This window comes from Hylobates moloch, unplaced genomic scaffold (assembly GCF_009828535.3).
Source record: "Hylobates moloch isolate HMO894 unplaced genomic scaffold, HMol_V3 SCAFFOLD_20, whole genome shotgun sequence".
NCBI lineage: Eukaryota > Metazoa > Chordata > Mammalia > Primates > Hylobatidae > Hylobates > Hylobates moloch.
The window spans coordinates 30,088,800-30,108,013 of NW_026652295.1; the positions used below are offsets into that span (position 1 = coordinate 30,088,800).

The 19,214-nt window shown below is 51.9% G+C and overlaps 3 protein-coding genes across 54 annotated transcripts in view; 1 reads left to right on the forward strand and 2 right to left on the reverse strand.

Moving 5' to 3' along the window:
• BAG6 (BAG cochaperone 6) overlaps positions 1-9,914 on the reverse strand; it is a 14,709-nt gene extending 4,795 nt beyond the window's left edge. For 2 of the 50 annotated variants that reach the window (XM_058432091.1, XM_032141248.2), the window contains exons 1-14: positions 9,770-9,914; positions 8,906-9,026; positions 6,438-6,555; positions 6,128-6,324; positions 5,840-5,893; positions 5,606-5,680; positions 3,863-4,098; positions 2,679-2,808; positions 1,694-1,891; positions 1,231-1,483; positions 805-882; positions 587-694; positions 362-474; positions 170-257 (exon numbers count right to left, since the gene is read on the reverse strand). In XM_058432091.1, the coding sequence (XP_058288074.1) occupies positions 170-257; positions 362-474; positions 587-694; positions 805-882; positions 1,231-1,483; positions 1,694-1,891; positions 2,679-2,808; positions 3,863-4,098; positions 5,606-5,680; positions 5,840-5,893; positions 6,128-6,324; positions 6,438-6,555; positions 8,906-9,013 (1,756 nt within the window). In that variant the 5' untranslated portion in view covers positions 9,014-9,026; positions 9,770-9,914. Of the gene's footprint in view, positions 1-169; positions 258-361; positions 508-586; positions 695-804; positions 883-1,230; positions 1,484-1,693; positions 1,892-2,678; positions 2,809-3,862; positions 4,099-5,605; positions 5,681-5,839; positions 5,894-6,127; positions 6,325-6,437; positions 6,556-8,905; positions 9,027-9,112; positions 9,424-9,462; positions 9,649-9,680 lie in introns of those variants that run through there. The other 48 variants (XM_058432090.1, XM_032141246.2, XM_058432093.1 and 45 more) reach the window with 37 other exon arrangements.
• Positions 9,333-15,491, forward strand: APOM (apolipoprotein M). Of its 3 annotated transcripts, none has more exons than XM_058432114.1 (6): positions 9,333-9,358; positions 13,746-13,900; positions 14,497-14,570; positions 14,660-14,758; positions 14,905-15,003; positions 15,346-15,491. In XM_058432114.1, the coding sequence occupies exons 2-6, from the start codon at positions 13,848-13,850 to the stop codon at positions 15,369-15,371; spliced, it is 351 nt and encodes a 116-aa protein (XP_058288097.1). In that variant the 5' UTR covers positions 9,333-9,358; positions 13,746-13,847; the 3' UTR covers positions 15,372-15,491. The 3 variants fall into 3 exon arrangements, with proteins under 3 accessions (XP_058288097.1, XP_058288096.1, XP_031997167.1); XM_058432113.1 differs by lacking the exon at positions 9,333-9,358 and adding an exon at positions 9,901-10,826 and having other exon boundaries at positions 13,746-13,907; XM_032141276.2 differs by lacking the exon at positions 9,333-9,358 and adding an exon at positions 12,332-13,356.
• Positions 15,492-15,514: 23 nt separating this feature from the next.
• CUNH6orf47 (chromosome unknown C6orf47 homolog) lies at positions 15,515-18,042 on the reverse strand. Its single transcript, XM_032141273.2, has one exon. The coding sequence runs from the start codon at positions 17,234-17,236 to the stop codon at positions 16,355-16,357; it is 882 nt and encodes a 293-aa protein (XP_031997164.1). The 5' UTR covers positions 17,237-18,042; the 3' UTR covers positions 15,515-16,354.
• Positions 18,043-19,214: the final 1,172 nt, after the last annotated feature.

Consider the following 19,214-nt stretch of genomic DNA (forward strand, 5'->3'; position numbering starts at 1 on the left):
CAAAAAAAAAAAAAAAAAAAAAATGCTGAAACCTGAAGACAAACAAGACACTACAGCAGCCCCACTCCAGGAAAGCAGGAACCAAGAAAATACGGAAAGAACTGGAAAGTGCCAGTAAGCAGACTAGGAAAGGAGTTTAAAGTCTGAGTGGGGAAGAATGAAAACTCACCCACAAGGACTGGCTGCATAAGAAGCTGCCCCACAAGGCCGCTCACCATCTGGGCCAACGAGGCATTGGTACCCAGACCGGCGCCCTGCTGGATAGAGAGCAAGGGAGAATTTCAGACCTGCCCTTCCATGCACCACCACAGGAGTCCCTCCCTAGACTGTTACGCACTAGAACTCCCCGACCCTTGCTCACCAGTGTCCCAGAGACTGGGGGCCCTCCAGGATGGGAAGGCCGAGCCTGTGGAGGAGTGGGCCGGGCAATGACCACCCGGGTTGGAGCTGTTGGGAAGCCTGGCACCTGCTGTCCTGTGGGTGGCAGAAGAGAGAGACCGAAGAGGGCTGAGGGCCAGGCCCTTGCCAGCCAGCTGCCACCATGGACTGTGCCCCACCTCCCAAGCCTCCCCTTCCAGGTCATTACCTGCGGCCGCGGAGGCAACAGCTGCCACCATGGCCTGATGAGTGATCTGGTGGGCGACGGCGTGCATGAACTCAGGGGGCAGGGAGGGCAGCTGGATGAGGGTGGAGCCTGGGGGGCGGGTCTGATGTAACCTTGAACCTGGACCCCTTCAACCCACCCACTCAGCCCTTCCCCTTCTCTACCCAGAGCTCAGCCTGCCCTGATGCCCTCACTCTTACCCAGGGTTTGGCCATGACCAGGGGGTCCCAGGGGGCCAGTGGGAGCACTCGGAACACCACCAGGCTGTGTGCCAGAATCTGGGCAGGGAGACAGAGACGGTGGCCCTGAGGTAGGTAGGGCCAAGGCCTAACTATATCCTTCTGAGATCAGGCATACTTCAGGCCCATAATCCCCCAATCAGAAAGCCTGCCTTTCCCTCCATCTACACAGGGAGAGGTGCTCCCTTCACCACACAAACACACCTCCAAAGACAAAGCAACCCCCACACCCCCCAAATCTGTCTACTAAAGCTTCTGCTCTGGTCCCCAGGCTACCACCACCAGCATGGGCCTCTCCCTTCCCCACCCTGTTCCCTCACACCTCAGCATGAACCTCCCTCATCATGCTGATCCTGCTGTTCTCGCCAGCAACTGATCCTAACTCACCTTGAATGTTCATGTGCATCATGACCACAGGTTCCACACTCTGGTGGGAAATCCGGATGACCCTCGGGTGGCTGGTGGCTGGTGGGGGAGCTGGACCTGGCGGGGGAGCGCCCTCAGCTGAGGACTCGACATTGGTAGAAGACGGAGCCACGGATGAGGCCTGCCCAGGACCAGGGGGAGGTGCCTCCGCATTGGGAGTTGGAGGGGGCCGAGCCCCATTTCCCGTCATGGTCACAGTGGTTCCCACATTGATCTGAAAAAGACAGATGGACAGGCAGAAGTGAGAAAAATACAAGAGCCTAACCAAGAAAACCTCATGAGAAACCTCTAAAGTATCTCCAGCCTCCATCACCATGTTTCCAAAGTCTCCTCCTTTCCTAACCTCCTTCAGGCCCAGTAGCTACCCTGGATCACTCTATCAACACCCCTCACTCTCCCTCAGGCCAGACTCCCTCTAACCCACCTGTATGGGAATGGCTGCCTGCTGGAGCACCATGGGGGTGGTGTAGTGAGACATAGGCCGGACCACATGCAGGTGTCGTGGGGGCGCGCAGGCCAGATTGCAGCGCAGGTCAGACAGTGCAACAAAGGTGTTGCCCAGCAGTCGCAGGCTCTCCCCTACCAAGTTGATCAACCGCTGATCCTCCTCCCGGCCCTCGTGCTGCACACACCAGCCAAACACAAAATGGCAGAAAATATCAAGCTGGAGTCCATCTCACTAATAAAAGCAATAATGCCTACTGAGAACACCATGTCCTCCAAAACTTTCAGTTATATCCTTGAAAGTTTGTATGTAGACCAAGTCTTTGCAAATAAATTATATCTTATTCACATAAGGAACATCCTATTAAAACACTACAATGAATCAGTAAGTCATCATATACTGATCTCCTTTACTTTAAATTTTCTAAATTCATTCAGGGGCACAAGGGGTACGAGGACAGTGCTTACAGCAAAGATTATCACCTTCTCTGTAAGGGAGGAAAAAATCACTTACAGGTTTAGAGGGAAATTGTTTTGTTGCAATGTGTGTTTTTTTGTTTTGTTTTGTTTTGTTTTTGAGACAGTCTCGCTCTGTCACCCAGGCTAGAGCGCAGTAGTGCAATCTCGGCTCACTGCAACCTCCTCCTCCCGAGTTCAAGCGATTCTCCTGCCTCAGCCTCCTGAGTAGCTGGGATTACAGGTGTGCACCACTACGTCCAGCTAATTTTTATATTTTCAGTAGAGATGGGGTTGCGCCATGTTGGCCAGGCTAGTCTCAAACTCCCGACCTCAGATGATCCGCCCACCTTGGCCTCCCAAAGTGCTGGGATTACAGGCGTGAGCCACTGCACCTGGCCCTGTTGCAATGTTTTTCGAGGGAGGGAAAGAGTTATCTGTATTTCAGCCTGTTCTGTTTTGGGAGTACTGGGGCTGAGGAGAAAGGGCAGGGCCATCAAAGGGCTCACATTGTTATTGTAGTCCGTGGTGGCAGCAGCACCCAGAACCTCGTAGTAGCGCTGCAAGAAGGGCTGGAGGCGACTCTCCAGCCGCTGTAGCTCCTGGAGCACCTCGACATACTCCGCAGGGGAAGGATGGCTGTGGACAAACCCAAGGGGCAATGAGCCAAAGCTTTCCTCAGATTCCCACCCTCACAGTCAACAGGGACCACATGTGCCCTCTTTCTCTCTGGTCTCCCAGAGCCCTGGCCCAATCCTTCTCTGGACCAGCAAAGCTTCTATTCTCTTCAACCTCCGCCTCCCGGGTTCAAACGATTCTCCTGCCTCTGCCTCCCAAGTAGCTGGGATTAAGTTGCCTGCCACCACGCCCGGCTAATTTTTGTATTTTTTTTTTTTTTTTTTGAGATGGAGTCTCACTCTGTCACCCAGGAAGTGGTGCGATCTCGGTTGACTGCAAGCTCTGCCTCCCAGGTTCACGCCATTCTCCTGCCTCAGCCTCCCGAGTAGCTGCGATTACAGGCACCCGCCACCATGCCCAGCTAATTTTTTGTATTTTTAATAGAGACAGGGTTTCATCGTGTTAGCCAGGATGGTCTCGATCTCCTGACCTCATGATCCACCCGCCTTGGCCTCCCAAAGTGCTGGGATTACAGGCGTGAGCCACCGCGCCCGGCCTGTATTTTTTAGTAGAGATGGGGTTTCACCATGTTGGCCAGGCTGGTCTCGAACTCCTGACCTCAGGTGATCTGCCCGCTTCGGCCTCCCAAAGTGCTGAGATTACAGGCACGAGCCACTGCGCCCAGCCAAAGCTTCTATTCTTTACTCCCACCCATGAGAGGATGGGGAGAAGAAAATGAAGTGCTCCCACCATCCCCACCACAATCCTGCACTTACAATGGTGAGAGACTAATTCTAAGAAAGAGAACAGGCCTTCATGAACTCAGAGGAGAATTCTGGTTGGGCTCAGGAGATACCATTTGGATTTCCTTGCCGTAGGGAGAACAGCAGTTCTTCTCAGCTGCCTGTCCTAGCATCATTTACCTATACCGAGAGCGCCCCTCCTCGCCCCTCAATGCTAACCCTTCAACTAAGACCTCCAAGTAATCCTTTCCCTCCCTTGCCATGGTTCATTTCCTTCTCCCCATACTTCACTTAGGATTCCCCACTCCCTAAAGATTCCCTCCATCTCTCACTTGGGTGCGTTTGTTTCCGGGGCAGGTGTTGGGCCCGCTGGGGCTGGGCCAGGAGTGAGCTCCGGGTTCTGGGCTGGGGCACGCTCCTCCACTTCTTCTGCCTCCATGGGCTCCCGGGGAGGTGCTTCACTTTCAACTGGTTCTGATGTTTGAGAGCTCAAGGCTACTGGCTCCGGGGTCACGGCTGGTGGCTGCGGGGGTGGCTGACTGTGCTGCGGTTGGGGCCCTCCTCGACACTGAAGGTAGGGGAGAGTCAGGATACCAAAGGCAGGATAAGACTGCTGCAGAGGATTACTCTACAGGAGACTGAACAGAGAAAGTATCCTAACTAGACTCCCTGAAGGCATGGCTCTGCAATTTTATCTCTGACTCGCTAGCAACTAGCATAAGACTGACATGAATTAGATGCATAGTAAGCATCTGTAATCTGTTTTTTTTTTTTTTTTTTTTTTTTTTTTTTTTTTTTTTTTTTTTTTTGAGACAGTCTCGCTCTGTTGCCCAGGCTGGAGTGTAGTGGCATGATCTCAGCTCACTGCAACCTCCGCCTCCCAGGTTCAAGAGATTCTCTTGGCCGGGCGCGGTGGCTCACGCTTGTAATCCCAGCACTTTGGGAGGCCGAGGCGGGCGGATCACGAGGTCAGGAGATCGAGACCACAGTGAAACCCCGTCTCTACTAAAAATACAAAAAAAATTAGCCAGGCGTGGTGGCAGGCGCCTGTAGTCCCAGCTACTCAGAGAGGCTGAGGCAGGAGAATGGCGTGAACCAGGGAGGCGGAGCTTGCAGTGAGCCGAGATCGGACCACTGCATTCCAGCCTGGGTGACAGAGCAAGACTCCATCTCAAAAAAAAAAAAAAAAAAAAAAAGAGATTCTCTTGCCTCAGCCTTCCAAGTAGCCAAGACTACAGGCATGTGCCACCACACTCAACTAATTTTTGTACTTTTAGTAGAGACAGGGTTTCACCACGTTGGCCAGGCTGGATTGGAACTCCTGACCACACGTTATCCCCCTGCCATGGCGACCTAAAGTGTTGGGATTACAGGCGGGAGCTACCACGCCCGGCCACAGCATCTGTAATATTTGTAAATAAATTTCTAACAAAGAGTAGAAATTGGCCGGGTGCGGTGGCTCACGCCTGTAATCCCAGCACTTTGGGAGGCCGAGGCGGGCGGATCACAAGGTCAGGAGATCGAGACCATCTTGGCTAACATAGTGAAACCCTGTTTCTACTAAAAATACAAAAAATTAGCCGGGCGTGGTGGCGGGCGCCTGTAGTCCTAGCTACTCCGGAGGCTGAGGCAGGAAAATGGCGTCAACCCGGGAGGCGGAGCTTGCAGTGAGTCGAGATCGCGCCACTGCACTCCAGCAGCCTGGGCGAGAAGCGAGACTCCGTCTCAAAAAAAAAACAAAATAAAAGAGTAGAGATTGTGGTTTCCTTTCCTCCACAAGTTGGCTTCCCAGCCTCCACAAGTTCAGAGTGCAGAATCCTTTAATTGAAAAGAGATGCCATGAGACAAGTCTGAAACAAACTCCCCAGATACCAGGCACCAAGAGGATTGGCAGAAATGAGAGAGCCTCACAAAGATACTTTTTCTGCCCAAAAGGATAAATACTGCAGATAAGACTAGATTATGAAGGCCAAACCCTATGGATGTGGCCATTGAAGCCCTAACCCCCAGGCTGAGAGAAAAGGGAGAGGGAGCGTGGGGAGAGACCCTAGCCATAGCCAGCCTTGCCCACTTACCTCCATCCGGGATAGTAAGGTCTGTATATCCCTGATCATGTGCTGAGCCATCACCAGCCGTACCCGGGGCTCACTCTACAATGAGAGAAGGTTTATCAGGGTAGGTTACAGATGAAGCCGTGAGTTCTACCACCTACTAAATCAGGTCCCAGCCATCTCTCAGCCAGGTCCACCCCACCTCCCAGCCCCCTTCTCCCAGATCCCCTTCCCTGACCCTCGGAGGCCCCTCAATACCTGAATCGGGGCCTGTTCCATGTTGATGTGAACATCCACAGCAGAGCCGTCACTCTGGGGAAAGGGTAAGGGAAGTTGTTCTGGGAGAAGCCAACACTAAGGCCTCCATACCTCCAATTCATTCCCTGGAGCCCCACCCTCTTTTCTCCTTAAAGACTGAGACCAATAGCACACCACAGGGCCCCCTGAACCCAATCTAAAGATGGAAGCATCTATCTCATTAATTCCCTGGTGCTACCACAACCAAAGCTACCCACAAAAGCCCTCCCCTGTGGAACATAAGCTTACAGGAAGATTGAAGGTTCCAACCATGACATAGCTGTTGGCATTCCGGTCATGAACAGAGGCCCCAGGCCCCCGAGTACCAGGCGGGGGTCCCCCACCATGAGTGGCTGAGGCAGACCCCGTCCCAGAAGATGCCCCAGAAGGGAGCTGAGTCTGAGGAGGAGCCCGTTCCACCAGGTGGATAACCTTTCCCCCAACATCTGCAGAAAAATAGACACACACCAAAACATAGTGTGAACAGGTAAACCCATGGACTCAGTTCATCTCTCCAGACAGCAGCCCCAACCTCTGAACTGCCTTCCAGTCCCCTTACTGTATTCCTGAAGCTTCTTATCATCTTGCAGAACTCGTCCCTGGTAAATGAGCCGTTGTTTTTCAGATGGGATGCTGACAGAGGCAGCAATGTGCTCCTTAAACTCTTTTACATTCATCTGAAAGGAAGAAGAGGCATGCACAGGAATGGAAAGAATGGAGGAAAGAGGAAGAACAAAGACAGACAACCGAGTTGTGGAGGTGACGGGTAAAAACCACCACAGAATCACTACCCATTTGTCTTGACTGTGAGATAATTACTGTGCAAACCCTTAAACTAAAGTAACAGCTGTCAAAATACAGACAATAAACTTGGCTGGGTGCGGTGGCTCACGCCTGTAATCCCAGCACTTTGGGAGGCCAAGACAGGCAGATCACATTAGGTCAGGAGTTTGAGACCAGCCTGGCCAACATGGTGAAACCCCTTTTTTACTAAAAATACAAAAAAATTAGCCAGGCATGGTGGTGGGCGCCTGTAATCCCAGCTACTAGGGAGGCTGAGGCAAGAGAATCACTTGAATTTGGGAGGCGGAGGTTGCAGTGAGCCGAGATCGCATCACTACACTCTAGCCTGGGTGACAGAGAGGGACTGCATCTCAAAAAATTAAATAAATAAGCCGGGCGCGGTGGCTCACGCTTGTAATCCCAGCACTTTGGGAGGCTGAGGCGGGCGGATCACGAGGTCAGGAGATCGAGACCACGGTGAAACTCCGTCTCTACTAAAAATACAAAAAAATTAGCCGGGCGTGGTGGCGGGCGCCTGTAGTCCCAGCTACTCGGAGAGGCTGAGGCAGGAGAATGGCGTGAACCCGGGAGGCGGAGCTTGCAGTGAGCCGAGATCGCGCCACTGCACTCCAGCCTGGGGAACAGAGCAAAGACTCCGTCTCAAAAAAAAAAAAATTAAATAAATAAACTTAATGAAGCTCAGGTTATAGATCCAGGAAAAATAACACGGATGAAAAACAAAAAAAACCACATGGACATTATATTATCTACCTGGCACCCAAGGGAATATGTGTCTAGAGACATCAGTGACCCCTTTCCAAACACAAGATAATACCAGTTTATTTACCAAACTCTCCTGCGATTTCCAAGATTAAAAAATGGCAAAGAAGATGGGGTCTGGTATCAGGTTAATGAAGAAAGACTAAGAAGATAAGAAAGTAGCAAAAAACGTCCCAGGCACAGTGGCTCACACCTGTAATCCCAGCACTTTGGGAGGCCGAGGCAGGTGGATCACCTGAGGTCAGGAGTTCAAGACCAGCCTGGCCAACATGGTAAAACCCTGTCTCTACTAAAAATACAAAAATTAGCCAGGCGTGGTGATAGGTGTCTGTAATCCTAGATACTCAGGAGGCTGAGGCAGGAAAATCACTTGAACCCAGGAGGCAGAGGTTGCAGTGAGCTGAGATTGCACCCCAGCCCTCCACCCTAGGCAACAAGAGCAAAACTCCATCTCAAAAAAAAAAAAAAAAAGCAAAAAGAGAAATATTTTTCCTAACTACAAACTGACTCTTGGGAAGTACCACAGTATTTATATACATCTAATCACAAGTCTATATATGGCTTTCTTACATACAGGTAATACCACATTTTACAAAACCATGGACCACCCCACATGCAATTTGTCTCCAAGTATTACAGGAATAAAGACAAAGACACAGATAGCTGTGTCCAAGGCTTTAAGCTCAAGAGACTCAAGCTATGCCACAAAAATTAGTAATTTCACTCAACAGTCTATCAAGGACCTATCTCCATTATGGGTTCTGATTTCTACCCTTTAAAAACACAGCATAGACCTCACCAATTTCTATCAGTAAGACACACTTGCCTCGGGTCCCTGTGCTGTTTCCCTTCCCAAAGGCCAGAGCCATGCCTGTCCCTTTGGGTTGGGGTCCACCCATGATGATGACACACAGATTCTTCCTTCCTCTGTATTTCCCTCTGCATTAAGTTCTGTCCATGTGGAGGACACAACAAAATCAGCCTCACTCACAAAACATCAAAAAACGTTCTACTGGAATACGAACAAAGGGATCAACAAAAAGAAAAACTGAGGCCAGGTGCAGCGGCTCATGCCTGTAATCCCAGCACTTTGGGAGGCCGAGGAGGGCAGATCACCTGAGGTAAGGAGTTTGACACCAGCCTGACCAACTGGTGAAACCCCGTCTCTACTAAAAATACAAAAATCAGATGGGTATAGTGGCACACGCCTGTAATCCCAGCTACTCAGGAGGCTGAGATAGGAGAATTGCTTGAACCCAAGAGGTGGAGGTTTCAGTGAGTCGAGATCCCGCCACTGCACTCCAGCCTGGAAGACAGAGTGAGACTCCATCTCAAAAAAAAAAAAAAAAAAGAAAAAAAAGAAAAGAAAATCTGGTGACCAGAAAATCAGGCTCATCTCTCAGGCTAAGGGGCCTAAATGAGGAAAAGCCAAAGGTGTCTTCCAGAACTACTGAGGTGTCTCACCTGGGCCCCCACAATAAAGGTCCGAGTTTGAGAGTCCAGGGTCTTCACCAACACCTCCAAGCTGTCAGGCTCCTCCACAGCGGCACTGGTACTATCATTAGGCTCCATGGCCGACAGGTCTCTAAAGAACGAAGGAAGGAAGGCCCGCTGTTGCCCAGACCAGAGTGTACCCGGAAGACTCCCTAGCATTAATCCCTGCCCCAATACCTAAAAAGTTTCTCCTGCACACACATACACACATTCACACCTGTCCCCATCCCCCTTCTGATTCCGGGGCACAGGGAGAGAAACACAAAGGGCAGGAGATCGACGGCACAGGGAGCTGGAGGACGAGAGGTGGGAGGGGCTCCACGACGCCAATCACAATTAGCAGGGAGCCAGTCAGATTAGGAAGGAAGGACGAGACCAGAGACTAGTGTCATCACCGGTCACGGCAGGACAAGCACCCCAGAGGTCGGAAAATCCTGGGACAACGCGAAAACGGTGGTCGCCCCACACTCTGCGGAGAAAGTGGTTTCGCGCACGCGCGCCACGCCCATCGAACCCTCCTAACTCACCATAGACCAGAAACGGCACTCACGGGGCGACGGACCTGCTAGCTGACTGCCCGCGTCTGCTGCCTTCCCACGGTGTTCCAGCAGAACGGCACAACTAACCCACAGCCAAACACAAACACACACACACACACACACACACACACACACACACACACCCACCACCCCGCGGCTCCGCCCCCGACTTCCCCATGGACCGTCACTTCCGGTCTCCCCCAAACCTGCCACCGACGGCCACTTCCGTTTCCCCGATAGTATTTGGGGATCTCGAGGCGATACTTCCGGCTCCCCCCAGGTCCCCAAGCTTTACTTTTGTGGGGCACGACGAGAAAGTCCGCAGCCCCAAACAGTGAGTTTCTGAGGGCGAATCGGGCCGCGGAGAGGGAGCCGAGGACCCCGAGGAGCCGCCACCGCCGTCGCCCGGGGGACCGTACTACGCCTGCGTGCGTCGCACTACGGATGCGTAGACACTTAAGCATCGCCCCACCCCCTCCCCCCTCTGGCGGCGTTCACGTCTGTGCGCGCGCTTGAGCGCTACAAGATTGAGGTGGCTACCGTAAATGCCTGAAAAACAATCACCAGCTGGGACTCTACCACTGCCTCGAGAGGGGCTATGGACGGTCGTATGGACCTTGGACTTTGGAGGTGGGGGATTATGCCACATTAATCTATGTTTAAATCTTGGCAGGCTGAGAATTTCAGGCGGCACTGTCCTAGCCAGCTAAAACTCTTCTCCACCCTATCGCCCTCGCTGCGCCCTTTCTTCTGTGCCTCCGGAAGTTACTCTTTCAGTAGGCGTTTGGGGGCGGCACTGGTCGATTTTGTTCTCGGTTGCTTGGTTGGACTAGATTTCGGTTCCGCCGGGTGGGCGTTTTAAGGGCTGTGGGCGTCACATTCGTCGGTGTGTGGCCGAGGGGACATGACACGTTTTAGGAAAACCAAACGTGCTACTAAGTTGAAGGACTTTTGTCAGGAAAAGAGGCGCCTCTGAGTTTCAGAATTGGGAGCAAGTGGAGTACGAGTGGACAGAAAGACAAGACCCTGACCGTGGGGAATTTAAAGGCCGGCCAGCGTGCTTCCGAAGGCCGGGGGTGGAGGCATTACCGCCTCTCCGTGCCCTCTTCTCTTAACCTGCCCTGGGACAAGGGCCTCGGCCCCGCGAAACTGCGAGTCCTCCAGAAAGACACATCGCTGCTGGGGCGCCCAACCTTTCTGGGATTCGTAGTTTATATCCAGGTCCTGGTTATGTTTTAGTTAAGAGTTCTAATAAGCAGCTGTTTAATGAGCACTTGTGCCAGCCCATATACTACGGGTTTTGTGTATTATTTTAAAAAGCCTTTTAACAATGAGCCTTTAACATTTTTTAGGTGAGTACACTTAGACGAACATAAGTGTCAGAATTGACAAATCCAGGCCTACAGGACTCCAGATCGAGCACTTGTAATTTACTGCCCCAATAAAAAGCTGTTAACACTTTAGCTTTTTTATTTATTTTTTTGAGAGAGGGTCTCACTTTGTCGCCCATGCTGGAGTGCAGTGGCGCAATCACAACTCACTGTAGCCTCTCCCTCCCGAGCTCAACCGATCTTCCCACCTCAGCCTCCCAAGTAGTAGGGACCACAGATGCGCACCACCACACCTGGCTAATTTTATTTTTTATATAGAGATGGGGTCTTGCTATGTTGCCCAGCCTGGTCTTGCACATTTGGCCTCAAGCAAGTCTGCCACCTTGGCCTCCCAAAGTGCTGGGATTACAGGTGTGAGCTACTGTGCCTAACCACATTTTAGCTTTTTATTACAAAAATTTTCGGCCAGGCGCAGTGACTCACACTTGGGAGGCTGAGGCGGGTGGATCACGAGGCCAGGAGTTCAAGACCAGCCTAGCCAAAATGGTGAAACCCCATCTGTACTAAAAATACAAAAATTAGCCTGGCGTGGTGGTGGGCGCCTGTAATCCCAGCTACTTGGGAGGCTAAGGCAGAGAATTGCTTTGAACCTGGGAGGTGGAGATTGCAGTGAGCCAAGATCGCGATGCTGCACTCCAGCTTGGGCAACAGAACGAGACTCCATCTCAAAAAAAAAAAAAAAAAAAAAATTCAAACATTACACCAAAATAGAACAGTATAATAAACTCTAATATACTGGTCACCCAAATTTTGTTTTTTAACTAAATCGCAAGCCTCACCCCTCGGCAAATTTTTTGTGGAAGTCCATGGGATATAAATTTATCAAGCTAGGTGTGGTGGCTCATGCCTGTAATCCCAACACTTTAGGAGGCCGAGGTGGGCCGATTGCTTGAGCTCAGGAGTTTAATACCAGCCTGGGCAACATGGTGAAACTCCGTGTCTACAAAAAATTAGGCGTGATGGCGTGCACCTGTAGCTCCTACTCGGCAATCATCTGAGCCGGGGAAGTCAAAGTCATGCCTGGGCGACAGAGTGAGACCCTGTCTTAAAAATAAATAAGTAAATAAATAATCTATCGAGGAAGCCCCACCTCTCACAGCATTAACTGCTCCAGTCACTTGGTGCTATCCAATGACAGCCTATTTGGCAATTCTTACTGCCTATTATTTGAGAACTTATTATCCCCCAGAAACTAAGTGCTTTGCAAACATTACTATTAATTATAGCAAATATATACTTTGGACTTACCATGTGCAAGTCTTTGCTAAGGGCTTTATGTGCATAATTTCATTTAATCCTATGAGATTGATGATTTGCCAATTTTACAGATGAAAAAACAGACATAGTAGTTAGGGGTTGGTGGTGTTTTGTTCGGAGACAGAGTCTCACTCTGTCGCTCAAGCTGGAGTGCAGTGGCACAATCAGGGCTCACTGCAGCCTCGACATCCCAGGCTCAAGCAATCCTCCCTCCTCAGCCTCCCTAGTAGCTGGGACTACAGGCGTGTGCCACCGCATCGGCTAATTTTTGTATTTTTTGTAGAGACAGAGTTTTGCCATGTAGCCCAGGCTGGTTTTGAACTCCTGGGCTCAAGCCATCCGCCCACCTTGGCCTCTTAAAGTGCTGAGATTACAGGCATGAGCTACCTGCCCTGCCTGTAGTTAGGGTTTGGACACATTCTGCCTGACACCAACATCTATCCTAACAGCCAGATTACATAGCCTCTTTGTAGTAATAAATGTTGAGTGAATGTGTCAGTGAACATTGCCAGGGTATACATATTTTTTAAATTGTAAACTAAAGAGAGCAATCCACCGTGCCCCAGCACCTGCATCATACCTGCTCTAAAGCATTTACCAAGTTGTATTGCAATGGTTTGTCTACACAGCTAGTTTTCCCTGTAACGACTTCCTCAAGGCCAGGGGCTATGTCTTACTCGTTTTTTTATGTCCCCAGGGATTAGCTAGTTCTTGGGAAACAACTGGGACTTGGGACTCAAAACAGTTTGCTAAGTGAATGAATGAGAGGCCCAGTCAAGCTACTTCCCTTCAGTGCTGCACAGTGCAACAAATAACCAGCTCAGATACAGGTTCAAAGACCACAGGCTTCTCCCTGGATAGCTCAGCTCTCCTCGTAACTCCTGAGAAACCCTGGACATGCCAGGGTGTACTATGGAGTGGTTGCGTCCGGAAGAGGGGGAGGAAGTCCCAAACACTAAGTAATCCAGGTTTGGGTTGGAAAACAAGGTTGAAGTTACTCATTAGCAGGTGAAAGGGTCAAGGGTCGAATGCAAGGGAGCTGAAAGCAGAGTGGACTAAGCAGCCAGTAGGGGAGACAGCAATTAAGGCACACAGAGCACCAGCTCCCTCCTGCCTGAAGATGTTCCACCAAATTTGGGCAGCTCTGCTCTACTTCTATGGTATTATCCTTAACTCCATCTACCAGTGCCCTGAGCACAGTCAACTGACAACTCTGGGCGTGGATGGGAAGGAGGTATGGACTGAGATTGGGGGAAGCCTGTGGTGGAGGCTCTGAGGGACTTGGGTGGATGGCCTAGGATGACTGGAGACCATCTTGGGAAAGGAAGGGAGGAAGGGGGTGTGAGTGTTGTAATAATGAAAGCAAGAAGAAAAATATCAGTACTGTGGCCATCAATGCAGAGGCATGGCAGAATTGGGGGGTGGAGTGGTTACCCAGGTTGATTGGGGAGGGGCAAAGAGGAAAAGTCATTTAATGACTCTGTCATGGATCCAATCCCCAGTTGGAAAGAGGAAGGCAGCCAACACATCTACCCCTAAGTCTTGCTGTCTTGACTGATGAAGAGGTTGAACCTATCCTGTGCTGGAATCCACCCTCTTTTGCTCCCTTCATTGTCTCTCCAGTTCCCAGAGGTCCACTTGGGCCAGTGGTACTTTATCGCAGGGGCAGCTCCCACCAAGAAAGAGTTGGCAACTTTTGACCCTGTGGACAACATTGTCTTCAATATGGCTGCTGGCTCTGCCCCGATGCAGCTCCACCTTCGTGCTACCATCCGCATGTGAGTGGTAAGGAGGCAGAAGCATCACTGGGTTCAGTCTCTGTCCAAGGTGTGAGAATCCACCCACCAACAGCTGGCCTCTTAGCTGGTATATCTACTATGCTTGGCCCACGGAATTCAATGGCTGTATTAATTGCCCTCTGGAGAAAGATGTGCCTAACCAATGCTTGGTCGCTTGAAACCCAAGGAGAGCTGGGCTTCAATAACGAATACAATGGAGTAAATAGAAGCTGGGACAGGCCAGACATGGTGGCTCACGCCTGTAATCCCAGCACTTTGGGAGGCTGAGGCGGGCAGATCAGGAGGTCAGGAGATCGAGACCATCCTGGCTAACACAGTGAAACCCTGTCTCTACTAAAAATACAAAAAATTAGCTGGGTGTGGTGGTGGGCGCCTGTAGTCCCAGCTACTCAGGAGGCTGAGGCAGGAGAATGGCGTGAACCCGGGAAGCAGAGCTTGCAGTAAGCCGAGATCGCGCCACTGCACTCCAGCCTGGGCGACAGGGCGAGACTCTGTCTCAAAAAAAAAAAAGAAGCTGGGACACTGTGGTTGGGGTGATGCTCATTCCTTCCTCCTTGCCACCACCACCTCTGCAGGAAAGATGGGCTCTGTGTGCCCCGGAAATGGATCTACCACCTGACTGAAGGGAGCACAGATCTCAGAACGGAAGGTTGGTTCTTCCCAGCCCTCACCCTCCCCAAGTCCCTTGAGCTTGGTTCTGCATCTCTGTTCTCATACTTCTCCCACCTACCTTGACAGGCCGCCCTGACATGAAGACTGAGCTCTTTTCCAGCTCATGCCCAGGTGGAATCATGCTGAATGAGACAGGCCAGGGTTACCAGCGCTTTCTCCTCTACAGTGAGTAGGGATACGAGGCAGGAAGGGTTGGAGGAAAACAAGGGAGGGCAGGAGAACTCCTCGTTCTGGGTCCTATGACACCCTCCCAGGAAGAGCTAGGTGCTTCCAGGGGTTTTGACTGGCCTGGCCCCACCTTGCCCTTCCAGATCGCTCACCACATCCTCCCAAAAAGTGTGTGGAGGAATTCAAGTCCCTGACTTCCTGCCTGGACTCCAAAGCCTTCTTACTGACTCCTAGGAATCAAGGTAAGGGGTTAAAGTCTCACAAAACAGGATTAGGACTCACCAAGTCTTCTGGTGTTACAGGGTGAAAGAGGCTCGTGTGATGTCACCAGAGGGATGTGGCTAAGAGCTGTGATGTCACCTGAGGGAGGCAGGATGGGTTCTGGGCTACTCAAAAGAGAGGTTTCTGAGTTTGCACTGGATAAACGGGGCAGAGGGTCATACGTGGAGGGAAAAGAGCCTTAGAGACTCCCCTTTGACACAGGGAATGAAAGAACACGTTCTCCCCCACCCCATTACTATCAACTTTGCTTTTCTCCCTGGACTTCCCTTCTGTCCTCTTCTTTTTCCCTCCTCCCATCACAGAGGCCTGTGAGCTGTCCAGTAACTGACCTGTAACTTCATCTAAGTCCCCAGACGGGTACAGTGGGAGCTGAGTTGTTGGAGGGAGAAGCTGGAGACTTCCAGCTCCCACTCAAGATAATAAAGATGATTTTTCAAGCCTCATCTCATTCTGGGGTTTGTCTCCAGACGTCATTCCCACTCCTCCCATTTCAACACTCCCCCTGGATCCTCTACCACCTAAACCCCCAGCTGGACGGTGTCAGGAAGAACAGAGTGGCAGTAACTCTCACTTTGTAGTGGTATATTTAGGATTCGATGTGACACAATTATTTATTGCTGAGTGAGCAAACCCTTAGCCCCCAAGTGGGGACTACAGGCTTCAGTGCTTCCCCCACGCTGCCTGAGCTACCAGCCCTTCTGCACTGGCCCTCCTGCCAATACTGCCTGCACTGTCACCACTCCCTCTGGCTCCCATGATCACCAGATCCGCCCTGCAGGCTCCCTGTCACCTGTGGGGCCCTATCCAGACCCCCTAATCCACTTGCCTAGCAGCCCCACTCTTCCCTCGATGGCTCAGATCCTGAGATCCAAGGAACATCCTGGGTTTCCCAACCACTCTCCTACTGCAGAGGTCTGTCTATCCTGCCCTGGTCTCCTCTACCCCAGGATAGTTTTGAAAGGTAGAGAGGACCCTTTGGTCTTTGTTCTCCACCACCACACTTTTTTTTTTTTTTTTTTTGCTTCTAAAAAGTGGAAGTGGAAAAAAAAAAACAAAAAACTGAAGGTGGGAGAAAAGTAAAAGCAAAAATAACAGCTGGTGAATCCAAGGGCAGTGCCCTCACTGTCCATAAACACAAACACCCTAAATAGCTCTGTTCTCTCCTGTGTATGAAGGGGGGCCCTGCACCCTCATACTCTGGGGTTTCTTCCCCATCCCTGAGGTCCCTATGCTTACAATTTGGGTCATGCCTCACACTTTTCTCCTAAAGCCCACACTCTCTTCACCCTTTGCCCCCACCCCACCCCATGGTCACAGCCCCTTTCCTGGGTCTCCCCTCTGCTCCTTACCCTCCCTTTCCAACCCCTCACTCTCCCAGTCAGTGGCCTCCTCATCCCCACTGGGCTCCCGGAGGCTGACAGCCAGCACCAAGGCCTGCAGGAGACCAAAGAGGCAGGCAAAGTGCAAAGGGTGGGCAGTAAGTAGGCTCAGAACAGCATGGAGCCCATGCAGGGCAGCCAGGAAGGACAGTAGGCCATGTAACCAGAGGCCCAGTGGTCCACGCAGGCCCAGTGTGTCCAAGGCTGCCCGCAGTGGTCGTGAGCACAGGGCCAGCAGGGCAGAGGCCAGCAGCTCCAGCAGATGCAGGGTCAGGTTGGTGGAGATCTGCAGACACTCCTCTGGGCCCCCCAAGTACCGGGAGGGAGTTCCTGGTTCCCCCCGCAGCCAGCCCAACAGCTTCTCACGCCTACCAGGTTTCTCCAATGGGGCTCCTGGCCCAGGGACGCTCAGTCCCCCTTCAGGGGACACCTCTGGTCTCCTGGTGCCACCTGAATCCACATGATCCCATCCGAGTTTGGGACTGGCCCCTCCAGCCTCCAGTCTCCCAGACTCTTGAATGCTAGAGATAGGCTGGTCCCACTTGAGGGAATCCATTCTTTTGCTCCCTAGCTGCTCAACTTGGGGCTTCTTGCTTGGTTCGGAAGCAGCCCTAGAAACCCTCAATGCCCCCGAGTCCTTGGTCTTGGGATGCCCCACATCTTCCATGGTTTCTGGGGCACTATCCCAGTCACTTCCTGAATTCTCTGAGGAGCTGTCCACCCATCTGGGTTCTGGGTCAGGCGGGTCAGGCCTCATTGGTTTCCGGCGGCCCCAAGAGCGAGGTAGCCAGCCACCAAGCCGTCGCAGGAACATGGCTGGGGTGGCTAATGGGCCCCCAAATTCTGAGGCTGCTTCCTGGCACTACTCAGACTCTCAGGATCGCCTCAGAAGTCAGAATCTTTCTGGCTCAGAACAGGTATTTGCCTGGTGATGCAGTCCTACTCTGAATTCAGAAGTGGCTCCTCCCTTCTCTGAATGGTCATGCAGCCTCAAGTGTGGCAAGTGGTTTGCTTCCTCTTCAGTTCTGGGGTAAAGGGAGGCATACCCAAATTCATTCACCATCCACACCCCCACAATCTGAGATTCCAAGAATCTCAGATCTGACAAGGCCTGGGTCAACACCAGAGAGTCCTCTCTCTGTTTCCGGATTTCCTTCCCAGCAGGCAGCACCCCAAGTTTCACTCACCAAGACCACACCCCAAGGTGTCCCAGAAACTGGGGAGGCAGTGCTCCATCCAATAAAGCAGGCAGGAAGGTGGCCCCAGGTCCTAGGTGCTCCTGGATCGTGTAGTCTTTAACTGCTGCCCCAAGGGACCTCGAGGAATAGGAATTCTCTTTGTTAGGAGGTGGAATGAAAGTGTCCAGCAAACTCCAGCCAGCAGCGTTCGTCCCTTGATTTAGAGGGCTATGATTTCTAGAAAGTGGCCCGACTGGCCCGCGAACACGCAGCGGAGACGCGGCCTCCGCAAGGTCAGAACTAAGATGTCCTCGGAGATCCCCGGTCGCGAAGCAAAGCTCGGGCCTACTTCGGGACCCACGCGTCCGGGCGCTGTGCGCGGGGACCGCGGCCTCGGGGAGCCGCCGGGAGCCGCGGAGCCCGGAAGCAGCTGCACCAGGACGGGAAGGACCGGCGGGGGCGGTGCCGCAGCTCATGGGGCGGACCCTGCGAATCGACCGCCCCCGTATTCCCCGCGCTGTCCGTGCGCGCCGGACCGCGGGGCGCCAAACCGAGATTAGAAAGGACCAGGACCTTAATATAAATTCAGCTCCCCGTTTTCTCATGCTCCCCTAAACTCGGTCGCCCCCTACAGCCTCCTGCCCCTGGGTTCTTCCCCACATCCCCCACCACTCCTCCATTTCGCATCCAAGACTTCATGAAAGGCTTTCCCAGAAAGGAAAAAATAAGAGTCTTGCGACTCGAACAGCCCTCCCCTGCCCCTCTCTGCAAATTTTAATGCCTGGATTTCATAACAGTGAGCTCTTCTTGTGCCTACCACCTGGCATGAGCAAGACAAGGGGGTGGGTGGTGGGAGAGTGGGGAAGTGTGGGAAAGAAAAGTGTAGACAAATAGGTGGAACGAAGAAGTTTGACTTAAAAGTTTAGATTTGGAGGCTAGAATTCTGGTCCCAGTTCAACTAAGTGTACAAGCTTGATAATTGTGGGCGTTCCTATCACATTGGCCTCTTCCAGCAAAACCCTACCCATTCTCATCTCTAGCGGCCTTCTTTGACTTCCCTTATCACCCTGTATTATAATATTTGGTAACATGGGCCGGGAGTGGTGGCTCATGCCTGCAACCCCAGCACTTTGGGAGGCTGAGGCTGAGGCTGGCGGATCACCTGAGGTCGGGAGTTCAAGATCAGCTCGGCCAACATGGAGAAACCCCGTCTCTACTAAAAATACAAAATTAGCCGGGCGTGGTGGAGCATGCCTGCAATCCCAGCTACTTGGGAGGCTGAGGCAGGAGAATCCCTTGAACTCGGGGGGCAGAGGTTGCGGTGAGCAGAGATCATGCCATTGCACTCCAGCCTGGGCAACAAGAGCAAAACAGCGTCTCGAAAAAAAAGAAAGAAAAAAATTGATAACATGGCTGTTTCCCTCTCCAGCTGTGAACTCTTTGAGGGTTGGGAATGTCTTTATCTGTATTCTTGGCACATAGTATATGGACTTGTTTGTGAAATCAGTGAATTGGCTGTAGTCAGGGAACACCTCCTGGGGGAAGTGAGACTTGCATGGAGCTAGGCAATTCCTGGCCCAGGGGAGTTGAAAGAATAGGTGGGGGACTCCCAGG

Coding starts and splice junctions, on each gene's coding strand:
- APOM (XM_032141276.2), top strand. CDS start 13,243: ATGTTCCACCAAATTTGGGCAGCTCTGCTCTACTTCTATGGTATTATC. Junction 14,571..14,659: donor CACAGATCTCAGAACGGAAG/GTTGGTTCTTCC, acceptor CTACCTTGACAG/GCCGCCCTGACATGAAGACT. Junction 15,004..15,345: donor ACTGACTCCTAGGAATCAAG/GTAAGGGGTTAA, acceptor CTCCCATCACAG/AGGCCTGTGAGCTGTCCAGT.
- CUNH6orf47 (XM_032141273.2), bottom strand. CDS start 17,236: ATGTTCCTGCGACGGCTTGGTGGCTGGCTACCTCGCTCTTGGGGCCGC.